This window comes from Pyxicephalus adspersus, chromosome 5, assembly GCF_032062135.1.
Source record: "Pyxicephalus adspersus chromosome 5, UCB_Pads_2.0, whole genome shotgun sequence".
NCBI lineage: Eukaryota > Metazoa > Chordata > Amphibia > Anura > Pyxicephalidae > Pyxicephalus > Pyxicephalus adspersus.
The window spans coordinates 19,788,919-19,807,431 of NC_092862.1; the positions used below are offsets into that span (position 1 = coordinate 19,788,919).

The 18,513-nt window shown below is 36.1% G+C and overlaps 1 protein-coding gene across 49 annotated transcripts in view; it reads right to left on the reverse strand.

Moving 5' to 3' along the window:
• RIMS2 (regulating synaptic membrane exocytosis 2) overlaps window positions 1-18,513 on the reverse strand; it is a 384,644-nt gene that overhangs the window by 49,043 nt on the left and 317,088 nt on the right. For 36 of the 49 annotated variants that reach the window (XM_072410779.1, XM_072410769.1, XM_072410774.1 and 33 more), the window contains 4 exons: window positions 16,914-17,020; window positions 16,189-16,361; window positions 13,749-14,036; window positions 5,250-5,491 (listed from right to left, as the gene is read on the reverse strand). In XM_072410779.1, coding sequence (XP_072266880.1) covers window positions 5,250-5,491; window positions 13,749-14,036; window positions 16,189-16,361; window positions 16,914-17,020 — 810 coding nt within the window. The remainder of the gene's footprint in view (window positions 1-5,249; window positions 5,492-13,748; window positions 14,037-16,188; window positions 16,362-16,913; window positions 17,021-18,513) is intronic. The other 13 variants (XM_072410778.1, XM_072410773.1, XM_072410800.1 and 10 more) reach the window with 3 other exon arrangements.

Genomic DNA, 18,513 nt, shown 5'->3' on the forward strand with positions numbered 1-18,513 from the left:
AAATGGGGCCTGATTTATTAAAGCTCCCCAAAGCTGGAGAAAATACACTTTCATAATTGAAGCAGGGTGATCCAGCAAACCTGGAATGGATTTGATCCAGGATTGAAAACATTTGCTAACAATTAGAAAATGACTTTTAAGAAATCCATTCAAGGTTTGCTGGATCACCTAGCTGCACTGATGAAAGTGTATCCTTTCCAGCCTTGGAGATCTTTATTAAATCAGGCCCATGATGTCCAATCAAAGTTGAAAGAAAAAACTTGACATTTGTTTATAATACAAACCATGGTGATGTATTGATCTCAATGAATTTCAAGTAGACTTTAGATCTATTTTATTTTCCTGTATATAAACTTCCTAGTTCACTATATTTGAATTAAGATATCAAGCAGGCTGCTCAGATACCCTGTCCTCCAGCAGCCAGCAGGTTTGCCAAGGGACATCATAGTAAGAGAAACCTTTGGTGGGCAATGGCATGAACTATGAAGTAATGTGTAAGGTGGATATACTTTTGGAGGTCACACCAATCCAGCTGTTCCCACTCACTGTTCCCTGCTCCCCTGACCCAAGTCTAAGTCGCATAACAATGTTCAGATCAATCCATAAATCTGTCTTTTATTGCCAACATCAACATTAGGTTTAGGATTCAGATTCTCACCACTTGATGTTTTCTTTGTTTGATGTATTCATCCTCTATTAATTTAGGTGTGTTATGATTTTAGCCTGCTATAAATGTTAATTGGTAGCATTCCATTTTCCTACTTTTAAATTGGGATATACTGTTGTTTCTGCTTCTTCACTATAACAACAATCTGATTCATTAACCTCCTAGCCGTTAAGCCCGACCTTCGTACGGGCAAAAAAAAACGGCTAGGATGGTTAACCCCGAGTTTTTTCCCATCCTTACTTACCTGGTCCCGCTGTGCTCATCCAGCGTCGTGTTCGTGTTCCAGCGTCGTACTGAAACAATAAGAGGTTACTGGCTACCCATGGCATAAACAACTGGGTGCACTAAATTTGCCGTGTTTTGCCACACCCCCTTTTTTACCACCCGGCTACAGCTTCCTACCACCCGGCTGAAAAAAATTTCTGGGGAGAACACTGCATATGGAATTATGTTTTAAACAAAAAGTGTTCAATAAACAAAGTATATCATTTATATTTTGGATTCTTCAAAGTAGACACCTTGTGCTTTGATGACAGCTTTGCACACTTTTGGCATTCACAATTTATAGGTAGTCACCTGGAGAATGAACATTAGCCCACTGTAAATCTGTACTTTGGTCTGATTAATCCAAAATTTAGATTTTTGGTTCTACCTGCCATGTCTTTCTAAGACGCAGAAAAGGTAAGTAAATGATTTCTACATGTGTGGTACCACTGTGAAGTATGGAGGAGGTGTCATGATGTAGCGCGTGCTTTGCTGGTGACACTGTTGGTGATTTATTCAAAATGCAAGGCACACTTAACCAGCAAAGAATTCAGCAGTGGCATGCCATTCCATCCAGATCAGCTGTCGCCAACCAGTTATCCCCAGACCACTGGTGGTCCGCAAGAAAATTTTGGTAGTCCGTGGCTCTGGCTGGTGCATCCCCGAGCGGGGACAGGAGAAGGACCCCGTTGGGGGGACGCACTGGCCAGAGGCGCGGACCATTTCCCCCGTACAGTTCCCAGACTCAAGGAAGAGGGTGACAGGCTAAGACCTGCAATGGCAGAGTGGGCGGGTTCTGGCATTATAAAGTCACTAAAAGGGAAGTTCCTTCCCCTTTGAGTGACAACCGACTCCCCACGTATTCCCGGTCTGGAACCGGCAAATTTAGTGGTCCGCCGGTCCGAAAAGGTTGGCGACCACTGCTCTAGATTGATCTTAGTGGGACCATCATAGTTTTTGGTATTTGACCAAGAAGGAGAGTGATAGAGTGCTGATTCAGATGGCATGGCCTCCACAATCACCAGAGACCAGGGATGATTTGGGATGTGTTGGATGGCAAAGTGAAGGCAAAGCAGCCAACAAGTGCTCAGCACCTCTGGTAACTTCTTCAAGACTGCTTGAAAACCATTCAAGGAGACAATCTCATGAAGCTAGTTGGAAAAATGTTAACAGTGTGCAATGCTGTCATTGAAGCAAAAGATGGCTACTTTGAAGAATCTAAAAAATATTAAACATATTCTGATGTGTTTAATACTTTTTGGTTTAAAACATACCTTGATATGTGTCCCTTCCTAATTTGGATGTCTTCAATCGTAATATACAGGGTAGAAAATAATAAAAATAAAGATAAAACATTGAATGAGCAATGGTGTGTCCATGCATTTGAATGGTATTGAATATATATACACACACAACTTACTAAACTGTGTTGGAATGTAAAAGAAGAGCTCAGTTCTATCCAGGTCTTTAAAACTCCTGCAGCATAATTTAGGCTTACAGATCAATAGCATGCCTCACTTCAAAAGTCATTTCACTGCATAATCAGCTTACACACTTAAAATGCAAGGCATAATCCCTTGTTTCCTCAGAAGGCATAGCTAAATCCAGGTAGTTTAAATATAGAAAGATTGGCCACATCTGCCACAACTAAATTTATAAAGATAAAATGTACAAACTGGGTGATTATTCTAGGTCAGAAAGTGGATAAGAATTTTAGTAGTATCTTTAGTGATAAAAATATGAAGGCTGCCATTGCCTGGCTTTCTCCAGATTCAATAATTTGTGTCACTGATCTGGATCATGTGTGCAGATCAGAACTTTTAATTTGCATTTATGCTCCAGATCAGTGCTCAGAAATCACTAATCACATTGGAACTACAACAAGGCCAGGGAAATACTACTTTTAGTAGAGAAATGTCATTGATGGAAGCTTTTGTATTCACTTACTCAGATTTACTTTAGAAGACCCCAAATTTTTAATTTTGGATGCAAATATATTAATAACATATTCAACACCTGTACAAAAGCAGCAAACATTCACTAGACAGGAACAACCTTTTATTCATCTGTTTATCTTTCTATACCTTAATGGTGGCTCCTTGAGGAAACACCATGCAAGATCTTCCTGTCACGGGATGTTTTGTTAATGTACTGGTGGCACTAAATCCCCCCTCATTGCCATTCATTGTCCCCACTAATTGCTATTGATGTGTTATAGGTGGTGCATAGAGCTGCACTCCACACAAAATATAAGAAGTTGTCCCTATTCACAGAAAAGAGGGAATGACAAGACCCAAATTATATTCTATGAACACCCAATTACCCATTTTATATTGTTGTGATCGTTATAACAACTTGTGGAAAGTAAACCAGTCACAAACCCCGGCCTTCCACATTACAAAAGCACAAAGAAATATAAAAGTAAATCCAAAGATATAGAAACCTTAGGTCCTCAATGCTGATTTCAACAGCAGTCTCAGGCTCACAATAAAGCCAAGTGAATGGTGGAAGCAGGAATGGAGACCAGAAAGGGGTGCTATCTTAACAACCTGTAGAAAAAAAATTAGATGGCTTTACAGCCAAATCACCAGTAGCAACCAAATATTTCTCCATCTACTGTCAAGAAGAAACATAAACAAGAATTCTGATTCGCTCCTATGAAAATCAGCTACCTATCTGTCTTCATTTCTCTTTCCATGGTGTTCTTTTATGAATCAACTTCATCACATTTAAATAAACAAATAGAGCTAATCTAATCTTTAATATTGATATGAATTGTTGCCATTATTTACACAAAGCTGTGACCGGTCAGTAACAAATACCTATAATAATTGTATTGTAATTTATAAATGATTGAATAAATACATTAAACTGCAGTGACCGCTACAAATATTTATTATCACAAATATGTGGAATCACAATAGTATTTATTATCATTTAGTTGTAGTATTACATGTATAACTATATAAAACCTGTTTACTATGAAGTACTTCCAACACAACAACCACAAAACACACAAATAATAATATATGAAATAATAGGTCTACTCTAAAGATAAATCAATGTCATAGCTGGGTACTGTACATGAAACTTTTTTAAATAGAACCAACAGCTTCATTTTAGTACATGTTTTTTGGAGAGCTATTCTCTTCTTTAGGTCAAGGTCTTCTTTAAACTCCGTTAAAGATTGTGCTGAAAACATAATTGTTCATACAGAGTACCACAAACACTACTTAACTGTTTGGTTTGAGGAATCACAATATGGATTCAATATATACATAGGGTCTGATTTATTAAAGCTCCCCAAGACTGGAGAAGATAGACTATCATGGAAGAGCCTGGGTGATCCAGCAAACCTAGAATTGATTTCTTAAAATCATTTGCTATTAGTTAGCAAATTTTTTCAGTTCTGGATCAGATCTCTTCAATGTCCAGGAGAGGGACCTGGAAGAGATCTGATTATGTTTTCTGGACCACCCAGGTTCACTTCTGAAAGTGTATTCTCTCCAGCCTTGGAGAGCTTTCATAAATCAGGGCCAGAGAGAGAGAAAGAGAGAGATATTCAAAGACACATACTTACCTTGCAATTTTTAGTAACCATTAGGCCAATAAACCATAATAAGCCGAATATTAATTTGCTTACTACTATATAAGACTTAGCAGTCTATTATGTTAGGGGTATGTTTCATTTCCACTATTTCTATCAAATGTTGGGTTTTTTGTTACAAAACAAAATCAATATTGCTGCTCTTCTCTAGCTTTGTCATAAAAATGATCTCCTAAATATCATTTCTGTCATTGACATATCTACTCTCTGAACATTACCTCAGGCAACAAAAATGTTTCTTCCTCCGAATAATGCCTTAGTAAGAAAATTGTCCTGACTTGGCTAAATATTACCTGAGCCAAGAAAATAAATGTCCTCATGAATATCACATTAACTAACAAAATGACTATTCTAAATATCACCTCACACAACAAAATGACTGTTTCCTAAATATTACTCAGAGAACATAATGGCTGATGTCCTATAAATATCACTTTTAACAACATTTCCTTTCTCCTAACCAATACAACAAGACAGCAGTTCTCTTTAACATAACCTGAGTAAGCGAAAAGCCTTTTTTACCTAAATGTTTTCTCGGGTAAGACAATGGCTGCACTCCTAAATGACAAATCAACCAAGAAAATGTCTATGGGCATTAACTACAACAAAACAATGTAAACATTTAAAATGCCTATGTATCAAATCCTATTCATGATGCCCCCAATGTCCCACCAACAAAACACAATTTCTTAGAAAATGAATGAGTCTTACCTGTTTGGCTGAGCTGTGAGGTACTTCGGCTTTTCCTTGACAAGCCAACGATAGCCACCATTTTAGCGCCAATGCTGGATCGTCGTTTCTTGTTTCCTGTGCCCACTGTTCCCACAGCTGTGTCGGACTGGCTGCCATCGTTCTTCTCCAATGTATACATGTCTCCTCCGATGCTGGTACTTTTAGTCATGTTTTTTCCAGAGGCTCCCATCTGTCTGCTTTGCATTTTGGATGTAAAAACACTGTCAGCCAATTGGCAGATAATGTTTGCACACAAAACAGGGGGTGAAAAGACAGAAAAGCAGAGTGTTTAGTTGATAAAAATGGGAAATTTAGGGAAACAAAGTGTCTTGTACAAGCAGATGACTAAAATATTCTAGTTGTACAGAACAACAAATGAAGCAGCACATAAAACAGGATGGATAAGACATTAAACTACATAAACAACCTTATGCCAGCCATACCTGTATTAATCCAATAGTTCTATAAAGCCACTCCACTATATAAATTATACATTATTTATCTAATGTAGAGAATTATTTTTAATATTTATAGTGATCCTGTGGCCTATTCATTCTAAAATAACCACTGTTATTGTTCTGTTTATAAATTTATTAAACTTCTGACTTAAGAAGTTTCTGGATTTACTATATTTAGTTTGCATTAATATTTGTTAAGACATCTGTTCCAATTACTTGACTGATTGTATGAATAATCAATACGTGTATAGCCAGCATTATTTAACATGGCAGTGAATGGAAAAATGATTACATGCAAACCGGTTATATTTTTATTTTGTGTAGTAAGATTAGTGAAATAGGATGATTGGCTGCTGCATTTACACACAATCACTGTTTCCTGCATTGCCCTATTAAACATGTCAAGGAAAGAGTTTTGGTAACATATTTCACACGGCAGTTATGTACCTATAGCAAATGATAACAAATATCCATTCACATTTTTTTTTAAAAATTAGTTATATTGCTATTGTCAAACATGTACTTTATTTATATAATACATACCTCTGGACATTTTGAAATGATTTTAGAATTGTAACTTGCTAATGTACCTTACCTTAAGACTAGACCGTAATAACTGACTTTGTGTGCTACCACCCTCTAAACTTCCCCTTCTTTAGTCCCTGCATATTTCCATGGCCCCACAAATAACATCATAATAATCATGTCCATAACTTAGGATTTTACCAATCAAATCTGGTGTGCTCAACAAAAGCACAAAATATACAGATATCAAAATTAGTGTGCAGTACAACTAAATCTGGACATACAATGGTCAATATCAGACTCAGATTAGACATTAGCTTTGATTAAAAAAAAAAACATCAAAATAAAAACTAGAGCACTCTCGATCAATCCATATTTGATCAGTTGATCTTTAAGTGGGAATGCTTATGCTTTAGATGTTTGACCTGTGTTGAGAGAACTGTGGGAGGGCACAGGTATGAGCAGCAGGCAGTAGACTGATTAGCAAGGTGGCATTGGAATTTGTTTTATAATTAGCAGTATATTGAATACAATAGGGAGGGTTTTCTGACAACTAGCAGCCAATAGCAGCATTGCCTACTTCTATAGCAACACCATTTACATTTGATTGGATTTCTGGTTTCTGATTACATTTTCCATTTATGTTTGATTGGATTTCTGCTCAATTTCTGCTGAATTCTAGCTGATATTGAGTAGTGCAGGGCAGAAATTCAGGAATACAATTGATATTAGGGAAATATCAGTTGAATTAACAAATTAATTAGTCTTTGGCCAGCTTAAAATGAATAGATAGATAGATAGATAGATAGATAGATAGATAGATAGATAGATAGATAGATAGATAGATAGTTAGATAATGCACAGATGCACAAAGTTGTGTTACTTTCTCAATTTTGATTTAACAAACTGCAGACAGGTTTAACATCAGCAATTTTATTCCATGGTCTGTAAAATATATAATAAAGGTTCCAAAAATCTGCTAACCTAGTGATTTTCCCTCTCAATCTAGTTTGCAGGGTGGACAGATTACATAAAAGATGAAGGTTCTGTTTTGTGTCAGCCATGGCCTCCTGTTTATTGGGCCATCTGGCTGATAATTTGTGTCTTCACGTAAACTTTAGGCAAAAATCTGACCTGCATTAATGCTCATCACTGATATACAGGTGACACACTAAGCAATGGTAATAAAAAGAAATGTAATACTAGTAAAGGTAAATTTTTGCTTGTGCTATTATTGTACACAATGTACACAATATTAAAGCTAGTTAGAAAAATATTGAATATGGCTGTTTTCCTTGTTATTCAGCAGACTTGGAAATCACATATGATGTCTGTTATTAAACAAAGTGGGCAGGAGTTGTATTTGTGTAGACCAGAATGCAGTTATGCTGTTCTTTATTACATTATTTAGGAGGTGGAAGCTTTATGGGGAACGTGATACAATCTTTACTTATTGGCAGTTAAGAAGAAAGTCTTGTCCTTTCTCAGAATGTATCTCAAGCAGAAAACTGAGACCTTGTCTAGCAAGACGTTTCCATCTGTCAGCACCGCAGAATTACATTTTAAAATGAGAAAATCAATAAAAAGTGCTGGTGAGAGTCTTCTGCTACAGACTGGACATACCACACAACCAATGAATGATTACATGGCTAGCTGGCACACATGCATTATAAGCATGTGTGATCTATACTGGTATATGTTCTGCTATTTTGTTACCAAGTAAAACACCTCTATGGCTGATATGGCATCTGCTTCACTTTACTCTTTCTTTCTGACAACTTAGTGTTACAACATTACCAGTATGTAGGGCATAATTCTGGCTTCTGTTCTGCCTACAGGCATTTTGTTACCGACTAATACACTTCTATGACTAATATTCAATGATAGTGTACATTTCTATTTTGCGATTTCTTTCTGGCATCTTACCCCTTGAGAAAAAAAATATAAATAAAAAATGTGTTGCATGTATTTACAAATTTAAGAAACCCTATGCTCTTGTTCACTATAGAAATGCATCTCTTCCAGCACGGGAATATGCTAAATCAGCTGAAGCAGTTTAAAGTTGGATCAACTACAGGTGCACTGAACCTACAAATGGAATTCCAAAATCTCTGTAGTGTATGAACAAAATGACAAATGCATAATGCAATTTTGCATCAAAACCCGTAAACCAGTGTTTCTTAACCAGGGTTCCTCCAGAGGTAGCTAGGGGTTTATTAAGCAATAAGCAATTTGTGCCTCATAAATGACCTCCCAATGATCTTTTTGGCTGTCAGGGTGACATGCCAATGGCCAGCAATGTAGGAGGTGTTCTTCCCACTGACCACCATGCTAATATACTGTGAGCTGTGGATATAAGAACTATAGCAGGGGTTACCTGCAGACCTGAAAGTTATTTCAAGGGTAACTCCATGTTAAAAACATCAAGAACACAGGCCCCATGAAGAAAAGAGCATAAGAACAGCCCAATTCTGTGTAGGACAGAATAAAAAGGAACCTTGGTTTCATTGTAACACCACTTGTTTTTCTTAATGGAAATGTGTCCTGAGAGGACAATCATTGTCAACCTTTAGGAGCATGACAATTGCCTGTCTGTCAAGCTGGTCCCATGGAATCCAAGACATTCAATTATAGACCAAGAACAAGAATCATATCAAGAGTTTGGACTTTATCTTTGTAGTGTGCTTACTTGTTCTAGGTCAGAAACCAAAGAATAAAGGAGCAATTTTTATTCAAAAAAGTCAGTATCAGTAGATAAATAGAGGTGTCTTTAAGAATGCCTCTATTGCTAAATCATGTTAGAAATGAGAACTTAATATAGTTATAAAACATAAATGACAGCGACTCTCTCTTTTTAAAAATCCAAAATGGCTGTGACATTTCTACCTTTTCTCCACAGCCCTGGCTTGCAAGGGTTTAATATACCCTCGGACATTGAAGTCACAAACCACTAATATATTTATATATATTTATATATATATATATATATATATATATATATTTATTTATTTTTTTGCAAAATGATTTTGCAAAATGTTACCAATAACTTTAAGAACATTGTTTTGAAGTACAGAGTTCACATTTAAGATTTTGTTTTAATATTTAATATTTCATTTCAGATCTCTAAGTTAGCACTAAGTGAGTTATTTTCACATGTAATATTTCTGACCAACGCTGAAACTTTATTGAATTATAATTAAACAACTTCCTTCCATGAGCCAGATCAAACCTATTGATTCCCTACCAACGCCATATCCTGTGCATAGCTATTTAATGACTGTCAAGTGTGACCTTTTCAGACCTTGTGAAGTTGCCTTACTATCTCACAATGATTGTGGAGAGGTTAATCTGATCTGCAACTTCTTCCTTCATTTCTCTCATTTTTTATTATAGAAAACCTGAACAATAGCAACAGTTTCAGGACAAGTATGAGGTAAAGCAGCCAGATTTCCATGGTAACCAGGCTTCAGGGAACTGCACCAGTGTTCATCTGTCATTTCATATCAATGAAAGGCACCATTGTTTTTAAATTATTAGGACTACAATGCTCAAGACTTATTCCTAATACACTGTATTAAGATTAATTTACCAACAAGATACTGTAATCGTGCATAGTATGAAGATAGCATTCTCAAACTTATAATATTTATTACCCCAAAGTTTTGGCAAAAAGAGTATCTGTGTCAGTGTAGAAATCTCTGGGGCCAGTTTATAAAGAAGTAGTGATCTTGTAACTGATCTCCACTTCTTTGTTTTGCACTTTTGCACATCTGATTGCCACAAGTTAAAAAAAGGCAATCAGATTTTGTAGGGTGGAAATTATTGCTTTGATCACTATACCGTAATTACCCTAAAGTGGCAATCAGAAGCTTCATTTACTTGAAAATTTATCTGATTGCTATAGTTACTATAGTTACAGCCTATTTACTTTCATTGCAGCTGTGCATGCTTCTTTAGAAAAGTAATTGCAAAGTGTCAATCAAGGTGTTTCAAAAACACAGCACTGATCTCCATTATTTCCTTCTAAGACAACTGCTACCTGCCCAATATTGTACTGGTCCCCTTTTTGCCACCAAAACAGCTCTGCTTAAACTGTTGTGGCATAGACTCCATGTCATGTACCCTGTTTCCTCCGAAAATAAGACAGTGCTCCAAAAAAATGTAGCAGGGCTTATCTTCAGGGGATGTCTTATTTTTTCATGAACATCAATTTACATTTATTCATATAAAAAATGTTGATACATGTGAGTGATCAGAGAGCTGCATATGTTATTTATAATATATAATAATATATAATATATATTATTATATATTATATATATATAATAATATATATTATATATTATAATATATTATAATATATAATATTATTATATATATGTTATATATTATATAAATTATACATTTGCATTGTTAGCATTGTTTGTGCTGTAATAGGATAATATCACAGTTTAAAGGGCAAGATGGGCTAGCCACCCTCCTAAGCACATCAAGGATCCTGTTTCCAGTTCACTGGTTGTCTTTCGTTAAACAACTTTTTTTGGTGCTTAATACCCACAATGGGGTAAAACACCCCCGCTGTTTTTTAGATACTCTAACCAAAACATGAAGCTACCAAAATGTGTTCCTTGTTAAAGTCACTTAGATCCTTACACTTGTCCAGTTTTACTTCTTCCAACAAATCACCCTTAGGAACTGACTGATCACTTGCTGCTTGATATATCCCACCCGTTAGCAGGTGCTAATGTAAGAAGATAATCAATGTTATACCTTTCCTGTTAGTGCTTTTATTGTTTTGGTAATTGGTGTATAGCAAAGCTTAAGATGATGCAGTTTATTGTACAGAAGAGACATAAATAATAAATAGCCAATAACATACAAGGAGGAGAATGCTTTAGACCTCAGGTTACACACTCCGAGGTTATCCATTGCCATTTACAGAGACTCCCCCCCCCCCTTTAAATATTACTATCTGAAGAAAGAATGTATATCCTGCCTCATACAGTGTTGTTATTTTTTTTTTTTTTTTACATAATAATTACCTAATGTATGCAATATACGCACATGAATAAATATAATAAAAATGAACTCACATAACCTCCCAAGGATTTGTATAATCTGTGTTGAAGCTTGTGGGTGGTAAAGGTAATTAAGTAGTAATAATGGTGTAATCAGGATTGGTTTGTACAAACCTGAAAGCTTAACCCACCATGTGCTGATGATGAAAAGTGCAGCAAATCTGTGTTACTTTATCCCTCTTTGGGTCCCCTCCTACAAACAGAAATTGGGCCAAATACAAGTGCTATCTCTATGGAAATTTTAGAGCCATGCTGCTTTCCAGAACTGTGCTGTCACAAAATGGGTCAGCATTTGTCAAGGGAATGGCTTTCACTCAATGGAAATCTATTTCCTGACAATATAATTAATAGGTCTGCATCTGCTCTGATGGGAGGGAGGAGACCGATTTATTGAAGGAAACATTTTATTGTTTGTTAAATAAGACCTGCCACTGCTTTTTCTACCCATCTTACATTGTGTGAGCTATTTATCAAAATCATTAAGCTAAAAAAAATAAGGTAATGAACCAAACAAATACCAACATTTATATAAATGCCATGGGAATTGGGCCTGACTGATAAGTAGGGAGGAGGGTTGTTTCATGGAGTCAGTGGGCTGTTAGTGCTTTTCTTTTCTAAGCTTGGGGTAGCTTATTTTATTTATTTATGAAGCACCATCATGCTTTGCAGAGTTTAATATATTATGTAAATACTGCATATTTCACACTCACATCAGTCCCCATGGAGCTTACGCTCATATCTCCTCACCATTAATGTTAGATGCTATACTGGAAAGTAAAGCTACAGGAAAATTTGGCTGATTCTTATACTTTAAGCTGAATAGGGCAAGGTTCTATTTTCTTCCTGTGTCAAAGTTTGTATAGCACCGCCATTTATGTTGGCACTTCCTAAATAAAAGATAGTAATATTAAATGCTGTTTAACCTATCAATGTATTATTGAATTGTGGGACATGTAATGGTAACTGTTCCCAAAAAAAGCAGATAGAGGGCAAAATATTAGTCCCCAGTATGCCTGTGGTCTCTCTTCAAATGATCTTCTCACCAATACTGACTTCTTTTTACTGACTGACACCACCATGCCTTGTTCTGTGTTTCTGAATGAAGGTGGCCATCTTGGTAGAGGCAGTGTCAGTGCCTAGTGTCACAGGCCCCAGCAAGAAACAGTGAGCAGCACAGTAGTGGCATGAACATTGGTACTTTCCATATGTAATGTCCAAACGTCTTACCTCAAGGTACGGCCAATCCCTGTGGAATTTAACAGAAACTAATGGCTGTGCTTTGTTGAATGTGGATTGAGGCTTTTGTGACATCAGTGTGTTTGACACCACATAAATGCAGCATGAGGTCTTTCATATGGCTGAAATATAGCTATGAGTCTATTGGCACAGAAGTGCCTCACATAGCAGGAAGTGCATTGCTACTTTTTAGTAAGACTTCCAGAAAAAAATTACATATTACATAAAACTGTTTAGGTACAATCTCTTGTCCCCTGTAGCATAGAAAATCTTTACTTTTTGGGTCTTGGTGTACCTAAATATTTGCATATTTTTCCTACATATCTGTGTCTTTATGCTCCTTTCCATCATTTGAATCAAAGAGTTGGATAGCTAATTGAAAATTAAGCACTTACTGCACCAATCCACTGTAGATTTGTGGCTAATCTATAAATATCTATATTTATTATATAACAGAAAATATAGAAGAGCACGCCTGTAAAAAAGTCACAACAAACATAACCTGAAATACAAACAGAAAATATTAGCTTATATTGTGTGCTCACTGAAAATATACTGTGTTTTCTAGGATAAACGTATGCCAGCTGTCTCACACAATATCTGAAAGCCATTAATCTTGCCAGAAATAAGTTCCCGTACCTTGCTGTGAGCTAAACTAAAGCACAAACAACATTATCTTCCTTCTATAAACTACTAAGCTCCTCAACTCCCATGTAATGGAGATGAAAAAAATAGTCAAGTGGGGCAACCAAAGTCACCACCATAAAAAAAAAAAATTAAAGAAAGAGCATAGTCACCCAGGTGGGGAAGAGTGCAGAAATACCTGGTGTAAAAGAAATAAAAGGCAGACACCTTATCTAAAGGACTAGTATGCTTCCAAATATTGCATAATTTGTTTTGAGTTCAGATGAACCAAAACACAGTGGGTGAATTAAAAAAAGTGGACCTCCCAGCAGCGGATTGTGCTTCTTGTCTTCCATGGGTATTCTCACTCAGAAAAGCACTAAAAAGGGACTAAAGGAACATTATTGCACCAGAACTGGATACAACTCTGTTTCTAGTTCATAATAACAGCTTCAGGGATATATATTTAATAGAATGGGGCTGGGACTACACTACAAAAATAAAAGTTACACAAAGACAACAGCTAAGAAGGAATAGTCTCAGAAGACAGAGTTTACCTGATGTCATTTTCTGACAGCCGTCTGGGCAGACTTTCCTTGTGATCATCTGTTGGGTCATGCTGCTCCTCAGGTTTCTCATCATGAGGGCTCTCTTCATCTAATAACCCTTTGCTTTGCCTCTTATTGCAATTTTCACTGACTTCCTGTAACTGATCTACCACTTTCTCATTTTCCCGCTCCTGTGTGACCTCCTCCTCCTCCTCCTCCTCTGGGAAGACCAGGTGGTTCTCCCCTCCTTGCCCTGCCTCAATCCTATCTGCTCTCTCTTGTATTTCTTTAAGTCTCCTAACAAGCCCCACAGACAGGTAAAGAAGCATGCAAACAGAAAAGAAAAGAAATGTTGGTTAGAACCAGAAACATGCACAACAAAAAAATGTAGAAAAAACAAAACGAAAAATGAAAAACTAAAACACAGAATATGGAATAATGGAAAAACCTTTTATGAGGTATGAGTGGCCTCATGTATAAATATTTCAGGTAAGCATAGCAACTCTGTTATGCCTATTTTTACTCCAATTTTACTTTTGATGTAATCTCAATATCATTAAAGCTAAATTCTAAACATATATGAAAAATAGAAGAGATTGCTGATTTATATTCATTAATACACAAATGTATTTTACCTATACTGAACAGGTCACAGCAGGAGTAACAAAGTTTTCGGGAACAATTACTTTGGTTAACAAGAAAAAAGTAGCTGAAATAAAATAAATTGTGTAACTAGGAAAAACAAAAAAAGGGCAGTAATTATGCTTACCACTGCCATTGAGTCATACAAGCCATGCAGGCTTTCTGAATACATAGAATATAACTTGTTAATAATATATCTACTGTTATGAATATAAATATAAGGAATGACACCAACAATTGTTGATCATAAAATATCCTGGATGTTGGGCATTAAATTAAATGGAGAATGTAATGTTTGGTGGATACAGGTTTACATGTTAGTGGAAATCAAAAGACACGTGTTTTGAACTTGAAATGCAACTGTGGAACTTCTTTGTTTGGCCTTTTATAAAGTGCAATATTTCACATGGAAACAGCAACAAAAGCAGTTTGAAAGCGGAAAGCAAAGGGGCAACCAAGTATAAACTGTCCCATATTAACTTATGTTGTAAGGCAATTGATTGCTAATTACCTGCTCACTGATTGTATACAAGAGGAATAAAAGGAATGATTCAGGTAGGATAAAAGTTAAAACACCACTCAGTATTTATTCAGAATATTTGCAAAATCCTTAAACATAAACTATACTGTATTAAGAGCTGGATTCAGAAGTGGATACAATTATGCACGGTATTTGGGAATTTATTATTCACTTTAGCATTTGTGTAACAATTGACAAGATGATACCTAACTTTAAAAATATACCAACTAACAAAGAATACCACTTCATCCAAAGCAGAAAAAATGTTAAACTTTGAATTCAACTCTTTGGTAATTACCTACTAAACTATTTACATCAATATAAAAGAACTTAATGCATAAATATTTGTTGTATAAAAGCTCAGTCTTGAAAGTAAAAAAAGTGTGTATACCATGTGACCTATATGCAATTAGGTGTAATTAAAGTGAAACCATTATCCTACACACAGACAGCACATTTCACCTGGGAAAAATGAAGTTGTGTTTCACTTGAAATTTTAGCTTCACTTGGGCTATATCATTGGCTTACAAAGGTGGTTGGCTCGTGCAGTTTATGCAACTTCAAGTAGGTTTACTATGTTTTAAAAGCCACATTCCAGCTTCAGGAGGTAAACTTTATCCTAACAATAGGCTAAACCCACCAGGATACTTTTTTACAAAGTAGGGATGTAGATTCTGTAGATTTATGTTTTTGAAGGTGCTCTGAAGTCCTAACATCCTGTTTTAGGGTGACTAAACTTGCTTCTGCATATATACAGTAAAGTGAGCGTTGTCACCTTTGGACAAAATATGTGACATTTGCGGGATTACCTAGTGAAAAAAGGAAAACAAAACAAAAAAATAATACAACCACCAAGTCTGAGAATTAGTAAACTGGATACGCAATACCCAAGAACTGTGAAGTAAAGGGGCCTACTAAATTGCATGTAATTTGAACTGAATGTTTTGGAAGGTGATCAAACTAGTGAACTGTTGGTAAATCAAAAGTAGATATTATTGTGTTGATTATCCTATAAAGACATAGTGGGGGGCAAAAAACCTTGCCCTGACTTATGGTAAGAATGGATCTGATGCTTGAAAACTATGCTGATTTAGGGTATTTAGGTCTATTAAATGTATCCAGTAAGGAAGTAGAAACAAAAACCAAACCATTTTCAGACTACTGTAGAAGTATCTAGTGAAAGAAAAAATATGGTTTGTTACTGCAGTTTGTTGTTAGGTTCACTAAACAATTCCACATCATGCATTGTTTTACATGCAGCATTAAAGTAAACTTAACGTGGCTTACCTTATTTTTCTGTTCCCTCGCGGCCTCTCAGATTGGACAGACATGTAACTTGTACTGCTGAAGCGGGAGGCACTGCTTGTCCTGGAAACGGCAGATACATCGCTCACATCGCTGTCTGATGATTTGTTGGAAACATTGTCTGAACTCCTCTGTGGATCCCACCCTGACCGATACTGAAAAGACAGAGGAAAGAAATCATTCCACCCCGTTGCAGAATGGTGCTTCTCAAGCATAAGAACTGTGTAGCTTGTTGGGGTGTGAAATTAAAAAGGCCCATCCAGAATCTAATTGCACTAGGAAATCTATGGAATGAATTTAAATATCTGCACTAGCACACATTCAAAGCATGAGGTGCATTACCATACAGGAGGAAACCTAAATGCAATTCCATTACATACATGGACAGGTTCTCACTTTATAGATCTGGGTTAGGCCACTGGATATTTATTGCACCACCATTTTTTATATCTACATTTACAGTTGTGTGATTCCTTACCTAGAAACCAATTACCCAAAATATTCCTAAATATGTAATAACTGAACTCCTTCTATTTAGTCTTGCAAAGTTGTACAGGCTTGTCTGCTATACTTAAATGCTTGCTCTGATTTTACTGCACAATGTGCATTAGAAGCTGCAGAAACTCAATTAGAAGAATCAGTTCTAACTCTGTCACTTTTCCTCTGCTGTGCAATAAAACAGGATAACGTTATTGATAGCTCTTTACCTTGGAATGATAATCCTTTTCTAGTCTTGAGTCTGATCCAGCCACCTGCTTATATTTGTTAATCTTCATCTTTATCTGCCGATTCCTCTCTTCTACATCCATCGAACCTGTGAACCACAGAAAAAGAATAAATATATATTAGTACAGGTCATTTTTTTATTTTTGTTGACAAAATCACTTTTTTTAATAAAATTGCAGATGTGATTTTTCAACTAGGTTGCACTAAAATCACATTTTTTGGGGCCCATTCATACCACTGTGTGCTACACCATTACACATGGTAATGCTCACAGCTAAGCGAATTGCCTTACAATGTCATTCATTTTTGATTGTCACCCCAAGCACCTTGTCAGGGCACCACAATGCATGTGCATTGAATACTGCATAGAATAAGCAGATTGCTGTAATGCAGCTTGCCTCAATGCATCAAAATACTTTAACATAACACACAAAGTATGAATGGGGCACTGAATTTTTATGTCCTTTATATAAAAAAAAGATAACTATCATGTCACGGCATGCTTGATAACTGCAAAAGGTGCGTCAGTATGTTTGCTAAACACCAATATATGCTGCAGATGCCCATTTTGCTAACCTATACACAACCTTAGGTAAATGCTGAAGTGGGCCACCTATAGTGATTGACAATTTAAGATTTTAGGACTATACAAGCATCATCTATTATCCTGCAGTAAAATAATGATTTGCACTACATGAAAGTCTCCTACATTTTATGTGGCTAATTCACATCAATGAGCTGCAGTTTGGCGTGTTTTTTAATACATTATACGTCCCAGACTGTGCACAGGCGTGCAATATGGGCATAAATGATAATATTTTGTTGTGAAATAAATGATCTCATGACCAATAGTTCATAATAAAACAGACTACAGCTCAACTCCAGAAAAAAAAAATATTATTTGTGCCTCCTGAAAGGTACTGAGTGGCTGAAATATAATGAATCCTGCGTCAGAGATGGCACACAGGTTCTGTCTTTACTATACAAAATAGTTGGAAGAACTAGTTAGTTGGAAGCTACTAGATCCTACCCTTATCTGACTCCAAGGATATTTATTAGAAGATATCACTGGCCTTGACCTACTATTCAGATGGGGAGTTAAAGACTGGTAGCTTCCATTTCCCTTTTGTTACATCAACTTTGTGACAGATTGCCTTAAAACAAAACTCTACTGAAACAGTACATTAACATAGAACCTTACATGAAATAACTGTAGGGTGTAACATTTCTAAAAAAGGAAGATATCTCTCATTTATGTAACAGTCGAATTCAATTCCAAAGGCTTTAAAAATTAATTTCAGCATTGTTTTCAGGACTTGATAAAGTAAACAGAACCCTGATAATAACATATATGCCTTGTAAAAGCAATGGAGAGAAGCAATACTGAAACATGCTATGTCGAAATGAAAATCAGTGTTGTAGCATCCCCTGCCAGCCAGGTTTTAGTACCAAATGAATGTTCTTGTTTATCCTATTTTATCAGTAAACAAAGTTGTGTGATGCTAACATGTGAACATATGGGGTAACCAGGGGTCCCAGGGTATAGTATAGTATACAGTTTCTGACCCTGCTGAAATCAGT